Source organism: Aptenodytes patagonicus, chromosome 7 (assembly GCF_965638725.1).
Source record: "Aptenodytes patagonicus chromosome 7, bAptPat1.pri.cur, whole genome shotgun sequence".
Classification (NCBI taxonomy): domain Eukaryota; kingdom Metazoa; phylum Chordata; class Aves; order Sphenisciformes; family Spheniscidae; genus Aptenodytes; species Aptenodytes patagonicus.
Window position 1 is genome coordinate 36,061,035 of NC_134955.1, and position 15,044 is coordinate 36,076,078.

General features: G+C 39.9%; 1 protein-coding gene across 1 annotated transcript in view; it reads left to right on the forward strand.

The window, feature by feature from the left end:
• Positions 1-10,385, forward strand: part of GPR176 (G protein-coupled receptor 176) — a 47,220-nt gene extending 36,835 nt beyond the window's left edge. The window contains exons 2-3 of the mRNA XM_076344890.1: positions 5,557-5,809; positions 7,490-10,385. Of these exons, the coding sequence (XP_076201005.1) occupies positions 5,557-5,809; positions 7,490-8,597 (1,361 nt within the window). The 3' untranslated portion in view covers positions 8,598-10,385. The remainder of the gene's footprint in view (positions 1-5,556; positions 5,810-7,489) is intronic.
• Positions 10,386-15,044: the final 4,659 nt, after the last annotated feature.

Here is a 15,044-nt window from a genome sequence, read left to right on the forward strand (position 1 = left end):
GCAAAGTTTCTGGTGTAATTTTTTCTCTGAGTGGGTGGCTTTGAGATGCATGAAGGGAAATACTTGATTTGAAGGCATCAGCAGAAAGAGCTACCAGGCTATACTGAAGCTGATCTGGTTCATCGGAGCAGCTTATTAATATACAAGTTACTCATAGTTGCAAGTGGAAAAAGAATGTTTCCCTGAGGGATACTCACTCACTAATTTTCCAGTGTCCCAAGTAGACACTTCTGTCTGCTTATCCTTTTTTCCCCTTTCAGGCTCTGACTTCATTTTGTCAGTCTAAAGAGTTCTTCCTCATCTTAGAACCAATATTTTTTTTAATGCTTTATTCTTTCCACTTCCATTTAGGATTAGTCAGCACCAGAGCTAATTTCATTTCCTTGTGACTCTCTGATGTTTAAATGATAATATGACATAATTTGTAGAAGTAATTCAACAGATGAGAATCTGGAGTCTTGAATGAAGCTCCTTTGTAGGACCCTGAAGAATAGCTCAGGAGTTCTCTAGCAGCTTCTGAAGTATTAATGAAAACCCCTCTAATTTCTTTTATTTTTCCATTCTTCATTTATATTCATTCTAATGGAGATGAAACTTGCTTTGGAAGTAAGGTTATAAAATCAATGCAGTTCAAACTAGATGAAAGATTTAAATTAAAAAAAAAAAAAAAACAACAAAAAACCCCAGCTTCTCCCCTACTCCAGGGCGTTGTAATAATATATTATTACTATGTGAGAAGTACTTCTTTAATAACTGGAGAGTTAGAGATATTTTTGAAAGCAAGTGGTTTGATTGACTGAATATCTCCTAGCAACTTAGGAAGCTTTAAATACAACTGATTGAATACTGCCTGTGGAATATATTGTCAAGCCCAAAGCACCTGCCAAAACCAGATGATGATTCCATTCTTTAAAACACATCAGGTAGTAAATACGTAACTCAATATTTTGTCAGCTACCAAAAAGGAATTTGCATAAGACGCATGACGCAATATATAGAAACTTGAATTCCAAATGGCATTCAAGTGCTGCAGACCTAAATAGTACATCTGTGAGGTAGATTTTGAAGTTAATACTGCATGCTTCTATTGAAATAGTGCAGTGTTTTATCAAGAAGCTAAACTTGACTTTCTGGTATTTCTTGGTACTTGCCACTTGGTATACACATTGGCCATGTGAACAAGAATATGATCTTGCTGGCATTTTATGTGGGCAACCGTAGGAAAACTCTACTTGGCAAATAAAAGCTTGGGGTTTTTTTATTGGTTGGAGGAAGAATCAAGCCAAAGAATGGTAGTGTCAACAGAGACACTGGGGGGGAACTGCAGCTGCTTTTTCATCTCTCAATCAGCTTAAGATGCTGTTTTCTCTCATTGTGTATATTTGTATGTACCCTACAAAAATACTAACAAATCTGTCTGCGTCATAAATCAATTACACTTCAACTCAAAAGAGCTTCTGTTAAGTGTCAACAATATATAGTATGAACAACATGTGGTTGTTGATACAGTCTGCAGTAAGAACAACCTAACTTTTCTTGGAGGCAGGAAGCTAAACTCTGCATGCTGTCCAGCTGCAGCAGAGTAAATGGAGTTGTCTCGTCAAGCAGTATTTTTATGCTGGTAGCTATGCTTTGGTTGATATGGTGGTAGTGCACAGTACATCTCCAGGAGAACTAAAATAAGGGAGAATCACATTTTATTAAGATGATAGTGGCCTTTACCATGTAGTTACTGCTCGTGCAAAACAACTAGCTCGCACACGAGCTATGCACTGAGCACAGCTGCATAATTTGGCCAATGCTGAGAATTTTACTAATTCACCAATACCTGTCATTCAGGACAATTTTTGCCTGGTGCACAGTGAACTGGATAACAAAGAATGATTGCAGTATTTCTTCAGTATAAAAATTTAAACATAGTTTAATCAGTCTCATGCACTGAGCTATTACATTTTATTTTTGTCTTGGATTTGCTGTCTGGTAAGATGATTTAATGACTGTCTGTTGCTTAGTGTCTTATGGAAAGAGAGGTATTTAATAAACCACATTAGAATTGATTAGCTATGGGATAGTATCATCAAGAGATATGTGCTCCACTAGAGATTTTTCTCCATTAAAACCACTGTGAAGAATTACTAGGGGGAGTTGTATAAAGTATGTTTGCTTTCATTTCGTTGTCAGATCATTTCATAAAAGGGTGAATGCTTTCTGAAAATAACTCTGATGCCTTTTAAGTATACAAAGAACGCTTGTGAAACCCCTGAGAAAACTTTGCATGTTTTTGTGCTGTTTTTATGTTTGTGTGACAAACATTTAGCTGAAACATTAGACACCTCTCAGTTTCAATTGGACAACTTGCTTAGAAATATATGATCTGCACATATCTTTAAAAATGTGTCCTTCTAACTTGCTCTGGTGGCCTTGCACATTCATCTGCTGCCTTCCAGTTTTAACACACTTTGAAAGTTTCTGTTTCCTTTTGCTGTCAGTGAGTCTTCAAATGCTCTGTCTGAAGACGGCACTAAAAAGTTCAAGTGGTAGGTGCTGGAGCCACCAACCAGCTGAGTGGTTGGTGGCTGAGCCAAGACGGTGTCTGTGCAGGCATGGGTGGAAAGCCAGGACCAGGTTACCTGATGTGGAATGTGTGTGCCACACTCGGCTGTGCTAGCAGAGATCCTCCTTGCATAGCTCTGCACTAGTACATCTCTGTCTGCTTGGGTACCACAGAAAGTGTCTGCTACAGTGTCTGATGAGCGTAAGAGTTTGCTTACTTAAGAGTATCACTTGCCCTGGGAGGGTAAAGCCAGAGCCAAGAAGACGGGGAGCAAAGAAACCAGAATGGGCTGTCTGCTTCTCACCGCCCTCTGCCCCCTTAACATCACTCCCCTCTGCCCATATAGACATGGGAGGAAAGGGACTTCTCAGTCTGAGCAGACCAAGGCAGAACAAGAAAGAGCTGTTGCCGAGCCAGTGTGTGATGTATTTCCATGTATGTCAGGTCCGTGGAGCTGAGTGCGCTCCAGGCGGTTTGCAGCAAGTGTTTAAGTACAGATGTGTGATTTCCACCGCCAGCCATCCTGGGCTGACCTGTCTTTGGTAGTCCTTCTGTGTGCTTAAAATGCATTTGGAGCAAGTAAGCATTTCTGTGGCCATATAGTGGGTGTCTGCATTTCCTTCACCTATAGTATTGTCTTTAACTTTTATTAATCGGAAATGACCAAACCTTTGAGGACTGTGGGTGTTTTATGACATTCAAGACAAGACATTAATATTAAATTCATCTTCACGTTTGCACAGTTCTAGTAAGCCTTTTTTTTCCTGGTAGCACTCTTTTTTTTAAATTAAAAAAAAAAGCAAACATCTTGCTAAAGACAGGTTTTTAAAGGAGAGCTCAAATCCTATATTCTGAGTGTGAGTTTTCTGACATCTTGGTATGCATTAGAAGGTGCCCAGAGCTGCATGCAGTAAGAACAGATTGCTTCATTTACTCTTGTGCTGTTGCTGTGTGACTTAGAATCATAGGGAAATTTGTGATGGAAAATTTGTTTCTATGAGATGATATTTCTTCCTGAGATCTGGATAGAGTAAGATACAATAATTAGGGAAAAATAGCGTCTGAGCTAATGCTGGTTTCTCTCTGTACTTCTGCTCCACTGCCATCCATTCACCGTATTTGAAACAAATGTGTAGGGCTTGAATATCCAAAACAGTGGGTTGCATTCTGTGCGTACTTTTGTGAAGTTATGTGCATCAAGTCTTTCTTCTTTTTTTGCCTGTCCCATTTGTTTAATTACGTGTTATTATGTATGTGTAGAATCTCTTGAAAAAAAATAATTTCTTCTGGATGTGGCTTCACACAGGTCCGTCTGTGCCATTGAAGTGGCCAATGGAAAGAAAAGCAAGCTGCTGTGATCCACTTACACACAAACAGATTAAAACTATATGTTTATGTTTACTTACAGAGTATTTTTATCTTTAAAAAACAATTATGCACTAGTTATTAAAATATGAGCACTTTAGCAAATTTCTATATTTGAATACTCAGGATGGCTCATTTAATGCAGGAGTCAACATAAGCATCTAAAAACATGGTTTGGATATCCTACTTAGGTATCTGCCTCTGAAATTCCCGAAGTCATTCATTACTAGACTGTTGTGGTTTAACCCGGCAGGCAGCTGAACACCACGCAGCTGTTCGCTCACTCCCCCCCCTCAGTGGATGGGGAGAAAATCAGGAAAAAAAAAGTAAAATTTGTGGGTTGAGATAAAGACAGTTTAATAGGATGGAAAAGGAAGGGAAAAATAATAATAATGATGATGATAAAAGAATATACAAAACAAGTGATGCACAATACAATAGTTCACCACCTGCTGACCGATGCCCAACCAGTTCCTGAGCGGTGGTCACCCCTCCCCTGGCCAACTCCCCCCAGTTTATATACTGAGCATGACGTCACATGGTATGGAATATCCCTTTGGCCAGTTTGGGTCAGCTGTCCTGGCTGTGCCCCCTCCCAGCCTCTCACTGGCAGAGCATGGGAAGCTGAAAAGTCCTTGACTAGTGTAAGCACTACTTAGCAACAACTAAAACATCGGTGTGTTATCAACATTGTTCTCCTCCTCAATCCAAAACACAGCACTGTACCAGCTGCTAGGAAGAAAATTAACTCTATCCCAGCTGAAACCAGGGCATAGACACTGCAAGGAGATAGCTGGGGAGTAATTTTTTTCAGTCATCTGATTTATAGAGCCACTAGCCATTACACAGACTTTTTAGTTTGGGCAGTGTGATGGTTCAAATCAGTGACTCCTGGCAAACTCCAAACAAGTATTTTTATTTGCAGTACTAGGGAACATTCAAATCTGTTAAAATTACTGTTGTTGGTGTCGTGGTTTAACCTCAGCTGGCAACTAAGCACCACGCAGCCGCTCGCTCACTCCCCCCCACCCGGTGGGATGGGGGAGAGAATTGGAAGAGCACAAGTTAGAAAGACTCGTGGGTTGAGATAAAGGCAGTTTAATAGGTAAAGCAAAAGCCACACATGCAAGCAAAGCAAAACAAGGAATTCATTCACTACTTCCCATGGGCAGGCAGGTGTTCAGCCATCTCCAGGAAAGCAGGGCTCCATCACGCGTAACGGTTACTTGGGAAGACAAACGCCATCACTCCAAACGTCCCCCCCTTCCTTCTTCTTCCCCCAGCTTTATATACTGAGCATGACGTCACATGGTATGGAATATCCCTTTGGCCAGTTTCGGTCAGCTGTCCTGGCTGTGCCCCCTCCCAGCTTCTTGTGCACCCCCAGCCTTCTCAGTCAGTAGAGCATGGGAAGCTGAAAAGTCCTTGACTAGTGTAAACACTACCTAGCAACAACTAAAACATGGGTGAGTTATCAACATTGTTCTCACCCTAAATCCAAAACACAGCACTGTACCAGCTACTAGGAAGGAAATTAACTCTATCCCTGCTGAAACCAGGACAGTTGGGTTTTGGGGGTGTTTGGCTGGTTGGTTGGTTTTTTTTTCTTTGTTTATCCTTCCTGTCTCTACTTGCAGGTAACATCATGGTGCTGTGGTCAACTTGCAGAACATCGGTACTTAAATCTGTAACAAACCGATTCATTAAGAATTTGGCCTGCTCGGGGATCTGTGCCAGCCTAGTCTGTGTGCCTTTTGACATTGCTCTTAGTGCCAGTCCACACTGCTGCTGGTGGATCTATACGATGCTCTTCTGCAGAATTGCCAAATTTCTGCACAAAGTCTTCTGCTCAGTGACCATCCTTAGTTTTCCAGCCATTGCTCTTGACAGGTAAGGGATCAAATTTGCCAGGATCCTTGATTTTTCTTTCTTCTTTCTCCCTTTGAAACCCTTTTCTTCCTTTCATATTAGTCTTGTAAATGCTATTTAGTGTTGCCTTGCTCGCAGTGTACAGCTTCTTTCCAGAACGTACTGGGATAAATATTCTTCTCTGTAACATTGAAAACATTTATTTTTCAGTTTACTCTGATGTCTCTGGACATTTATAAAGGACTTCGAGTCTGTAGATTTGTCTTCAGAGAAGTTTTTATCCTTTCTTTCTTCTTGTTAATAATTCTTGTTCAGTAATGGAACTTGAAGCCAGACGTCAGACTATAGACAAGGTGCACATTTTTATTTGTAGAAGTTGAAAGTCATTGCCCGTTAGAAGAATTTAACAATGCCTGTGGTAGATTGTCCATCAATTTCAAATTTCATATGTAGATTTGTTTTAAAAAAACCCAAACAATTTTAATACAACCAGAATTAATTCAGAGAGATTTTGTATGTAGAAGATCAGTCTAAAACAAAAGTGGCCCTTTGGACTGTCTAAGTTTTTGGATTCCATTCATTTTGGTTATTATTATTAGCAGTCACTGATCCCACCTAAATGCACAGCTCTATCATCTTGACAGTGACTGTAAGTTAGATATTTTTAAGGAAGGGTAGGTACTGGTTTAGTACAGTTTAAATTACTAAAACAGTGGATTTATACATGTTGGATAAAATTATTGTTAGTCTGTTACTGTGTCTCACCACAGAATATGTTAGCTCTACAAAAACAAACTGTATACCTAATAAAGTGGTATGTCTTTTACTTTAATGTTAACGTCTTGATAAATGCAGTATCACTATCTGTAATGCATACCAGTGTTGCCACTGGAACAGCATATCATTTGCCCTTCACCAGTAAAACTTGTCATCTTCCTCACAAAAAGCAGAAACTGCTACCACTTATAACGATAAGTGTAAAAGGATAGGTCTCATGAAAAGTCTGTGAGCTTAAAAGTCCGCAGTAGCTAAGCAAACAATGAATCAGTGCCTGAAATTTGAAGTGCATGTCAGAGATGCACTTTTTTTTTTTTTAATGCACACAGAGCGTTCAGTGTTTGACTACTCTTTTGCTCAGGGCCTTGCCAACCAGAGCTTGTGCAAAACAAAACCTCATTGTACTTCCAGTAGATGGGTACATGTAATTTGTGACCAACAGCTTTTTCCAGATATCCAGAGAAAGAATCTATCATAAAGCAGCTTTTCAAATAAACTATGAGTCTGGCCTTTCAACGTGACATACCTATGCCTCCATCATGTTTTCTGAAATTTTGTGCTGTGTGCAATATACTGTCCAGCGTAAAAGTAAGTGAACGGTGAAATCTTCAAAATAATGTTCATGCACATCAGCCAAAGTGATATAGTCCCAATTATTGAAAGAATTGTTCAACACCAATAACATGATCCTGAAGTTTGAATATTCAGGGTTTTTTTCTACAGACAGACCTGCAAAGGCAGACCCTTGGGTTTTTTTATTTCTCTCATAAGCAGGTAGTCAGTTGGCAACCCAGTTAGGGATTTTGGGCATTATGCTCAGGCAGCTCCTGAGAGGCTTCTCATAGGCACTATGCTTATTACAGACTTCACCCTTTGCAGTGTATCAGTTGTATTTTTTTTAATTTTTTTTTTTTTTTTTGACAGGTACTACTCTGTTTTATACCCTTTGGAAAGAAAAATATCTGATGCAAAATCCCGAGACCTGGTTATCTATATCTGGGCCCATGCAATAGTGGCCAGCATTCCAGTATTTGCTGTGACCAATGTGTCTGATATTTATGCCATGTCCACCTGTTCTGAATCTTGGAGTTACTCCCTTGGCCACCTGATATACGTCATCATCTATAACATCACCACTGTGATTGTACCAGTGGCTGTGGTATTTCTCTTTATGATTCTTATTCGCAGGGCACTGAGTGCCAGCCAGAAGAAAAAAGTCATCATAGCTGCCTTAAGGACCCCTCAGAATACAATTTCCATCCCTTATGCCTCCCAGCGGGAAGCTGAGCTCCATGCCATGCTGCTTTCCATGGTTATGATATTTATTTTCTGCAGCGTCCCCTATGTGACTTTGGTGATTTACCGCACCATACTCAATATTTCAGATATTTCAGTCTTCTTGCTTCTCACTGCCATTTGGTTGCCCAAGGTCTCTTTGCTGGCCAATCCTTTGTTGTTTTTAACTGTTAACAAATCTGTACGGAAGTGCTTAGTGGGGACAATAGTACAGCTGCACCGAAGGTATAGCAGGAGAAACATTGTGAGCTCGGGAGGTGTTGCAGATGCTAATCTGGAGCCCAGTGTCCGCTCGGGGAGCCAGCTTCTGGAGATGTTTCATATCGGGCAACAACAAATCTTCAAGCCAACGGAAGATGAGGAGAATGAGACCAAATCCATTGGCTCTGGTGACTTTCAGCAGAAAGAAATTCCTACCACCAGTTTAGAGGTAGGAGAGACTTTGGTTCACAAATTTATACCACAGACGATTGCAGACTCTGCAGCTCAGGTGGCGCCAGCTGTGCCCACAGAAGCTGATACGGTAAATGACAAGTATTCCATGCAGTTTGGTTTTGGACCCTTTGAGCTGCCTCCACAGTGGCTCTCAGAAAACCGAAACAGTAAGAAGCGACTCCTGCCTCCTTTGGGGAATACCCCTGAAGAGCTAATCCAGACGAAACAGCCTAAGGGTAAAGCAGAAAGAAAAATCAGCAGAAACAATAAAGTCAGTATTTTTCCCAAGGTGGATTCTTAGTAAGAGCAGGAGCTTTAAGTGACAGAGGAAGGTCACCTTCTATTATATGTGTGATCCCATGGATCTTTGTTATGCTGAAATTTGTTACAGGCTGATTTTTTTGTGCCAAATGTAATTTAAACAAACAAACAAAAGGGAATATAACAAGTGTTCCTTATTAATTTGTTTTCATGAAAATAATATATCAAACGATGGTGATTCTTAGTTTTATCTGTGAAATCCCTACAATGATACCTGCCTGATTAACTTTCAAAAAGTACATGTGGCTTTGGAAACACTTTGTATGGCTGAAGTATGGAAATACGGCAGCCAGTTTGCTGGGAAACCTCATGTTGTATTAAAATGGGCTGGGTATCAAAGTAACAATAGGAAAGGCTGTAGGGAGCGGAAGACAGATGCAAAATGGGTAAGTCCTAACCTCCTGTAAACAGACACAGCAAGGTACTGCACATTTCATTAATGAAGTAAGATGGACTATTAAGTACATCTATTTTCTGTTAAGCCCATTTCTTAAATCAGTGTTAGAAATAAAACTTGCTGGACTTTTTGCACAAATTAGTTACCAAGTATCTGCCAAACATCTAAACTTTTTTAAAACCTAAACCACTATTTTTTGGCTTAAAACTTCAGCAAAGCCAAGGATGCCCAAATTGTCATGTGTGTCAAACCTGAGAAAGACCTTTTGTTTAAAAAACATATATTTGTAGTTTTAAGTAAAAACTGGATTGGAGACCATGCAGGACAAATCCTGACTCAAGTAAACAAGTGTGTATGTGCCAAGGGCATAAATAGAACACTTTGATCCTGTGATAAAGGGCATATACAAATGTCCCAACAGTGTAGTGTATGTATTGTGTAAGTAACCAAGGGGTCAACCTTAAAATAGACTCATCTGCTGATGCACTCTTCTGTTTTCCTATGGGAAAGCTAACAAATGAAAGAAACGGGTCAGAAATGCTAGTAGCCTTGTACTGAACCGCTGACTGAGGAAGCTGATAACAGACCCCAAAAGGCAAGGTTTGTTAATGCCGTTGCTCACTATTGTCAGCGGTAGGGAGGTTTTCCTTCTACCTTCACAGAGATAGATACCAACCATCCTACTCCACTCGCTTCACAGCCTAGACCACCCAGTGTATGAACATGAGACTTCCAAATCTGGTGCCTGATTCCCGAGTGAATCGGAGTCATGCCATCCCTGGTATCAGCACACCAGCCTTTCTATGAGAGTTCAGGCATTGTACTGCAGCTTGCCCCCCTGCATCATCACAGGCATATTGTCTCATTTATACTGAGTGTGAATTTTAAACTATATCAGTCTGTTAGATGACTTGAAACTATTGTAACCCTGGCATTTTAATCTTTGTTCAGTTGCAAGTAGTCTTTCCTTCTTCCTTACCTGCACTCACTGTTGTCTCTGTGGGTAGTTTCTTAAAAGCACAATCCAGTAACATCTGTGTACTCCTTGTGGTTCTCCTGTACTTTAGCCCTTTGGTGCATGCTGAACCTTTACCTGTAGTTACTGCCTGTTTATAAAAGTAGTTTTCTTTAAAGCATACTTTTAAAAGGACAAGGTGAAGAATCTTGGCAAGTTCACAGTAACTTACTAAATCCAACTGGTTAATGTTAAAAGTGAGAAAAAATTCTGCTGAAGCAGAATTTGGAGATGTACCTGTTCTTCCTTTGACACGTTTGAAGAAAGTCAGCAGCTTCCGATGGCTCTAAGGTGGTGGATTTCTACAAGGCATTAAAAGCAAATGTTTTAATAAAAATGTATTTTAAAAAAAAGTTTATAAATTACTGTGTAAATGATGTTTTTCTCCATTTCCTCTTTGGCTTCAGTGCTCTTCACTTCTTACTAGTTCAAGAACTTCTCAGCTTGGGAGTGAGGAGCAGTCTTCAATGGGTCCAGATGGGTGGTGGGAACCCCAGCTGCCCTGCTTCTTAGATACAGAGATGAGACGGCAGACATAGCTTGCCTGAAATCAGACAGAAGAAATATTCCATGAAAAGGTGTTCCTTCTGTGGCAGAGGTAGAGAAGTACCATAGCAGACTTTTTTTTTTAAGTGTTGATAAAAAGTAATTTATTGGAGTGTTTGTTTTTCCAGAGTTAGTGAAAGAACAGATGCCATTCAAAAAATCCTGAAAACCTCAGAAGTGAAGTAGGAGTTATAGTTTCCTTAAGAATTTTGGTTAAATTTAATATTTATGGCCCACTTAAGTATAGATACCGGTCAAAGTCTTTGTGATTAATGAATGTGGATAAATGGTTACTCAGATCTGAACTCCTTTCAGGAAAGCAAACTTAGTCTTAGTTTTGTCCTTTTCAACTCTCATGTTGAATGAAATACCAATGATAAATTCAAAGAGCCAAATTGCATAGAATTTAGTTTTATCATATCAGGAAAGCAAGGGATTTGTGGTGGTTTTTGACTGTTGAGACAAAAATACCTCTTTCTTTCAAAGAGGACACATGTAAAAACTTGCTTCTATTTTTTTTTTTTTTAGCAGATTGTAGCTGAAGCCATTGAAACCTTTCACCGAGAAGTTAACTAAGGTGGTTTTCCATACCTGAAGAATTACTGGGGAATATTTTATTTTAGTCCCTCTTTCAACAGTTTATCCATGTGAATGTTTAAGGGAAGTGGAAAAAATACAAAAGCACATCTTTGCATAGAAAAAATAATCTGTATAAAATTCATAATACAGCCTCTGTGCTAGAATTGTCATCAGAAAACAGTAATTCAGGAGGCTTTTTATGCAAGATGGAATATTTGGCTTGCAGAGTTTGATTTTTAACTTCATCTTAAGACAGTGGTAACTTTGAGTCATTACTGCAGTCTGTTGGCTTATTGTTCAAATAATTTCTACTGGGCAAAATGTTCTCCAGCATCCAATATGAAAAAAAAAAATCAACACTTGTTTTCTTCTTTATCATCACATTAAAGATAAGCAAAAGTGGGCTTCTTTTGTTATGATGGTTGTTTTTAACCACCACAGGTCTTGGTAAGATAAATTTTTCTCTCCAGATTATTAATGAAAGAAAGTGAAGTACAAAGCAAAGCTGTGGGAATTGAAGAGGTGAAAGCCTGGGGTAATTTGGCCTGTGCAAATAGATTTAAAGGCTAAATCTTACTACTGGAGAATAAACTTGGAGGAAGGAAAGTTAAAACTCATTATTCTAGCACTTAGGGGAGAAAAATAGAAAATGGAGCTTACATTAAAGGAAGAAGTCCTTTAAAAAGGATGAAAAGACTATGGGACAATGTCAATTTACCGTTCCTAGGTATGCTGAAGAAATATTGTTAAATTCAAACAAACATCATGTAAAAATTAAAAAAAGAAAAAACCCACACAGTCCTTCAGCACCAAATAATGCTATATTGGTTGGCTACTTGGCAACAATGTATTTTGCACAATGGGATAAACTTCCAGAGAAAAGCAGTTGTTTTCTAGAAAAAACTCCCCAAGTATTCTACTCTATAACAGATCTAGTTGTTGCTAAGCTGCAGTAATTTAATGAATGCATTTGTTCTGGTTTTAAAAATACACCTATGTTTTGCAGAAAAGGCTGGCTGGATTTCTGTAGTGAGTTTTCTTCTATTCTGCTCCCTGTTTCCTGGGAAAATACTCCTGTATCAGTGGCCTATATCTTGAAGAACGGAGAGGAAAGTCAGGCTGTGGTTCCAGATCAGTAGGACTGGGACTTAGCAGATGGTTCCAGCTAAACAGGAGCTGTCCCATAAGCTGCTGTGAAGGTAGCCAGCTCTGGAGGTGATTACATGTCCCACAGAACTCTGGTAGTTCCTCTCATTCATGTCACCTGACCTTGCACTGCATAATTTGATAAAGAATGTAAACATAAAAAAGCAAAATCCCTGCCTTCTAATCTTATTTGATCTAAATTACTGTGTAATTGTGCTTTAACCTACGTAGGAGTCAGTAGGAGATAATCAATGGTTTTAGGGCTTTTTTCTTTTTTTTGGCCATAAAGGACTCACCCCCCCAAAAGATATGAAGTCATTGCTTTCAAACTTAAAACATTCTTACCTCTTCAAAAGACTGCTGCTTATTTTAATTAAAGTGACTTTCTCTGTGCAAAGTAGGGTTATTAGCAGGATTTCTAAACAAGTTATAATGATGTCTTTAACTATCAAACCGGGACCATGGGGTTAGTCACTGCAATCTTCAGTAATTTGTAATTCAAGGACAGTTTAGGAAAACAACACAACAAAACAAAACATATCTTGTAGGAAATTGCAGAACACCAGATGCAGATGCTTGCACTCATGAGCGAGTTGATTCCTCCCCTCTCATGGAGGACACAGAGGGGGAACAGCAGGAACCAGCCCAAAATGATCTTTGTTCCATGTCTGTTTTTAAGCTACTAAACCAGCCAAAGGTGGTGAAGAGTACGCAGAGGCTGATTTTTCTGATCGCTTTCTTCAGGGACAACAATACAAAAGGGGGGTGCAGAAGCATTCTTCATCTCAGTGAAAGCCCCTCTGCAGATGCATAGGAGCAGTTCTCTTGTTTCTTCTCTGTGAGGAGAAAGTGGACTATTTTTTAAAGAAAGCATAAGAAATACCAAGTCAGATCCAATTCCTGAATACACATTTGTCAACGCAAACCAGGGTTTCTACGCAGCTGCTGTTCTGCATCCCGAGGTTCTCTATGGCTAAACATAATGCACTGAGATGGTGATTTACTCCAAAAGCTCCCTTGTGCACAGTACTTACCTAAGCAGTATTCTATCTTCTTTGCCTCCATTTTCTGTGAAACTAAACCCTGTACTTTTTGCCTGGGTCATATCCTAAGCCACGGAAGAAGGTCCTTAAGACAATTGTAGGATGTCATTCTTCTGGTCCCCTTGCACCTGTCTGGTAGCAAACTCCAACACACTGCACCCCACAGCACCGGGACACTTCAGCACAACTGTCGTGGTTTGACCTCAGCCGGCAACCGAGCACCACACAGCCGCTCGCTCACTCCCCCCGCGCCCCCCGGTGGGATGGGGGAGAGAATCAGAAGAGTAAAAGTGAGAAAACTCGTGGGTAGAGATAAGAACAGTTTAATAATTGAAATAAAATAATAATAGCAATAATTAGAAGAAGAATATACAAAACAAGTGATGCACAATGCAACTGCTCACCACCCGCCGACTGATGCCCAGCCAGTCCCCGAGCAGCAGCCCCCGCGGCCAGCTTTCCCCAGTTTATGTACTGAGCATGACGTCATATGGTATGCAATATCCCTTTGGCCAGTTTGGCTGTGCCCCCTCCCAGCTTCTTGTGCACCTCCAGCCTTCTCAGTTGGTAGAGCATGGGAAGCTGAAAAGTCCTTGGCTAGTGTAAGCATTACCTAGCAACAACTAAAACATGGGTGTGTTATCAACATTGTTCTCATCCTCAATCCAAAACACAGCACTGTACCAGCTACTGGGAAGAAAATTAACTCTATCCCAGCCAAAACCAGGACACCACCACAATCCATTTTGAGCTCCTGCTTCCTAAACTCTGCTGTTTTCCAGCAGAAGGAGGTGTGGCAGCATGGAAGACAGTCTTGTCAAGGTAGGACCTTTCCCAATGCAAGTCAAAGAATGAAAACCTGGCTTTATTAAACACAATGGCAGTTTTATCATTGACTCTGAACTTAGCATTTTAGTTTAGCCTTTCCTCCTCGGCTGACGGATTACTACGCTGTATCGCTATTGCTGATGGAGCACACTGCAGAACTCCACTCATCCTCACCGAGGGTTTCTGGAAAAGTTGGAATATGGCCCAAAATTCCTGGTTTTTTGCCCTTGACTTGGCACACACCAATCAAAAGATATTAACACATAATCTATTTTTCCTTTGCAAGAAAAGGGTCTGTTTATTCCCCTAACATTTAGGGGAGTTAATATAATGAATATTAGCTGTGCTTATCCTGATCCAAGTACTAGAACTGCTACAGTCTACCTTAAAAATACTGCCTGTGGTAAAGAAAAGCTACTTCTGGTGAGTACACAAAAGAATATTAAAAATATCAAAGACAAATAACTAATAAGCATTAAACAAAGTCTTGATAATTTGCCCTCCAACCTGTATGAGACAATGAAAGTGTTTTGGCTACCTATTTGTGTATTAAAACGCTGTTCAGCAGAGGAATATGAAGATAAGCAGTAGTAATGGGAACAAGTTCCCTATGTTTTCCCCCCTCATTTGTGTTTCTTCCTGATTGGATTAGGGAGAAAAGGATAAATGAATTCTGTTACTATGGTGACTGTGTTCTGAGTATCAAGACAGCTTGTCTAAATGTGACTTCATCATGTTGTAACCTATCTTTTAGGATGAAAAGCACATCTTGGAGTGCTTTTCTTGCTGTGCCCTTCCTAGACAGAAGAGTTTTCTCCAATTCAACCCTTTCTTTTTTTAATCATCATACTTCAGAGAAGTACCTAGTTTATC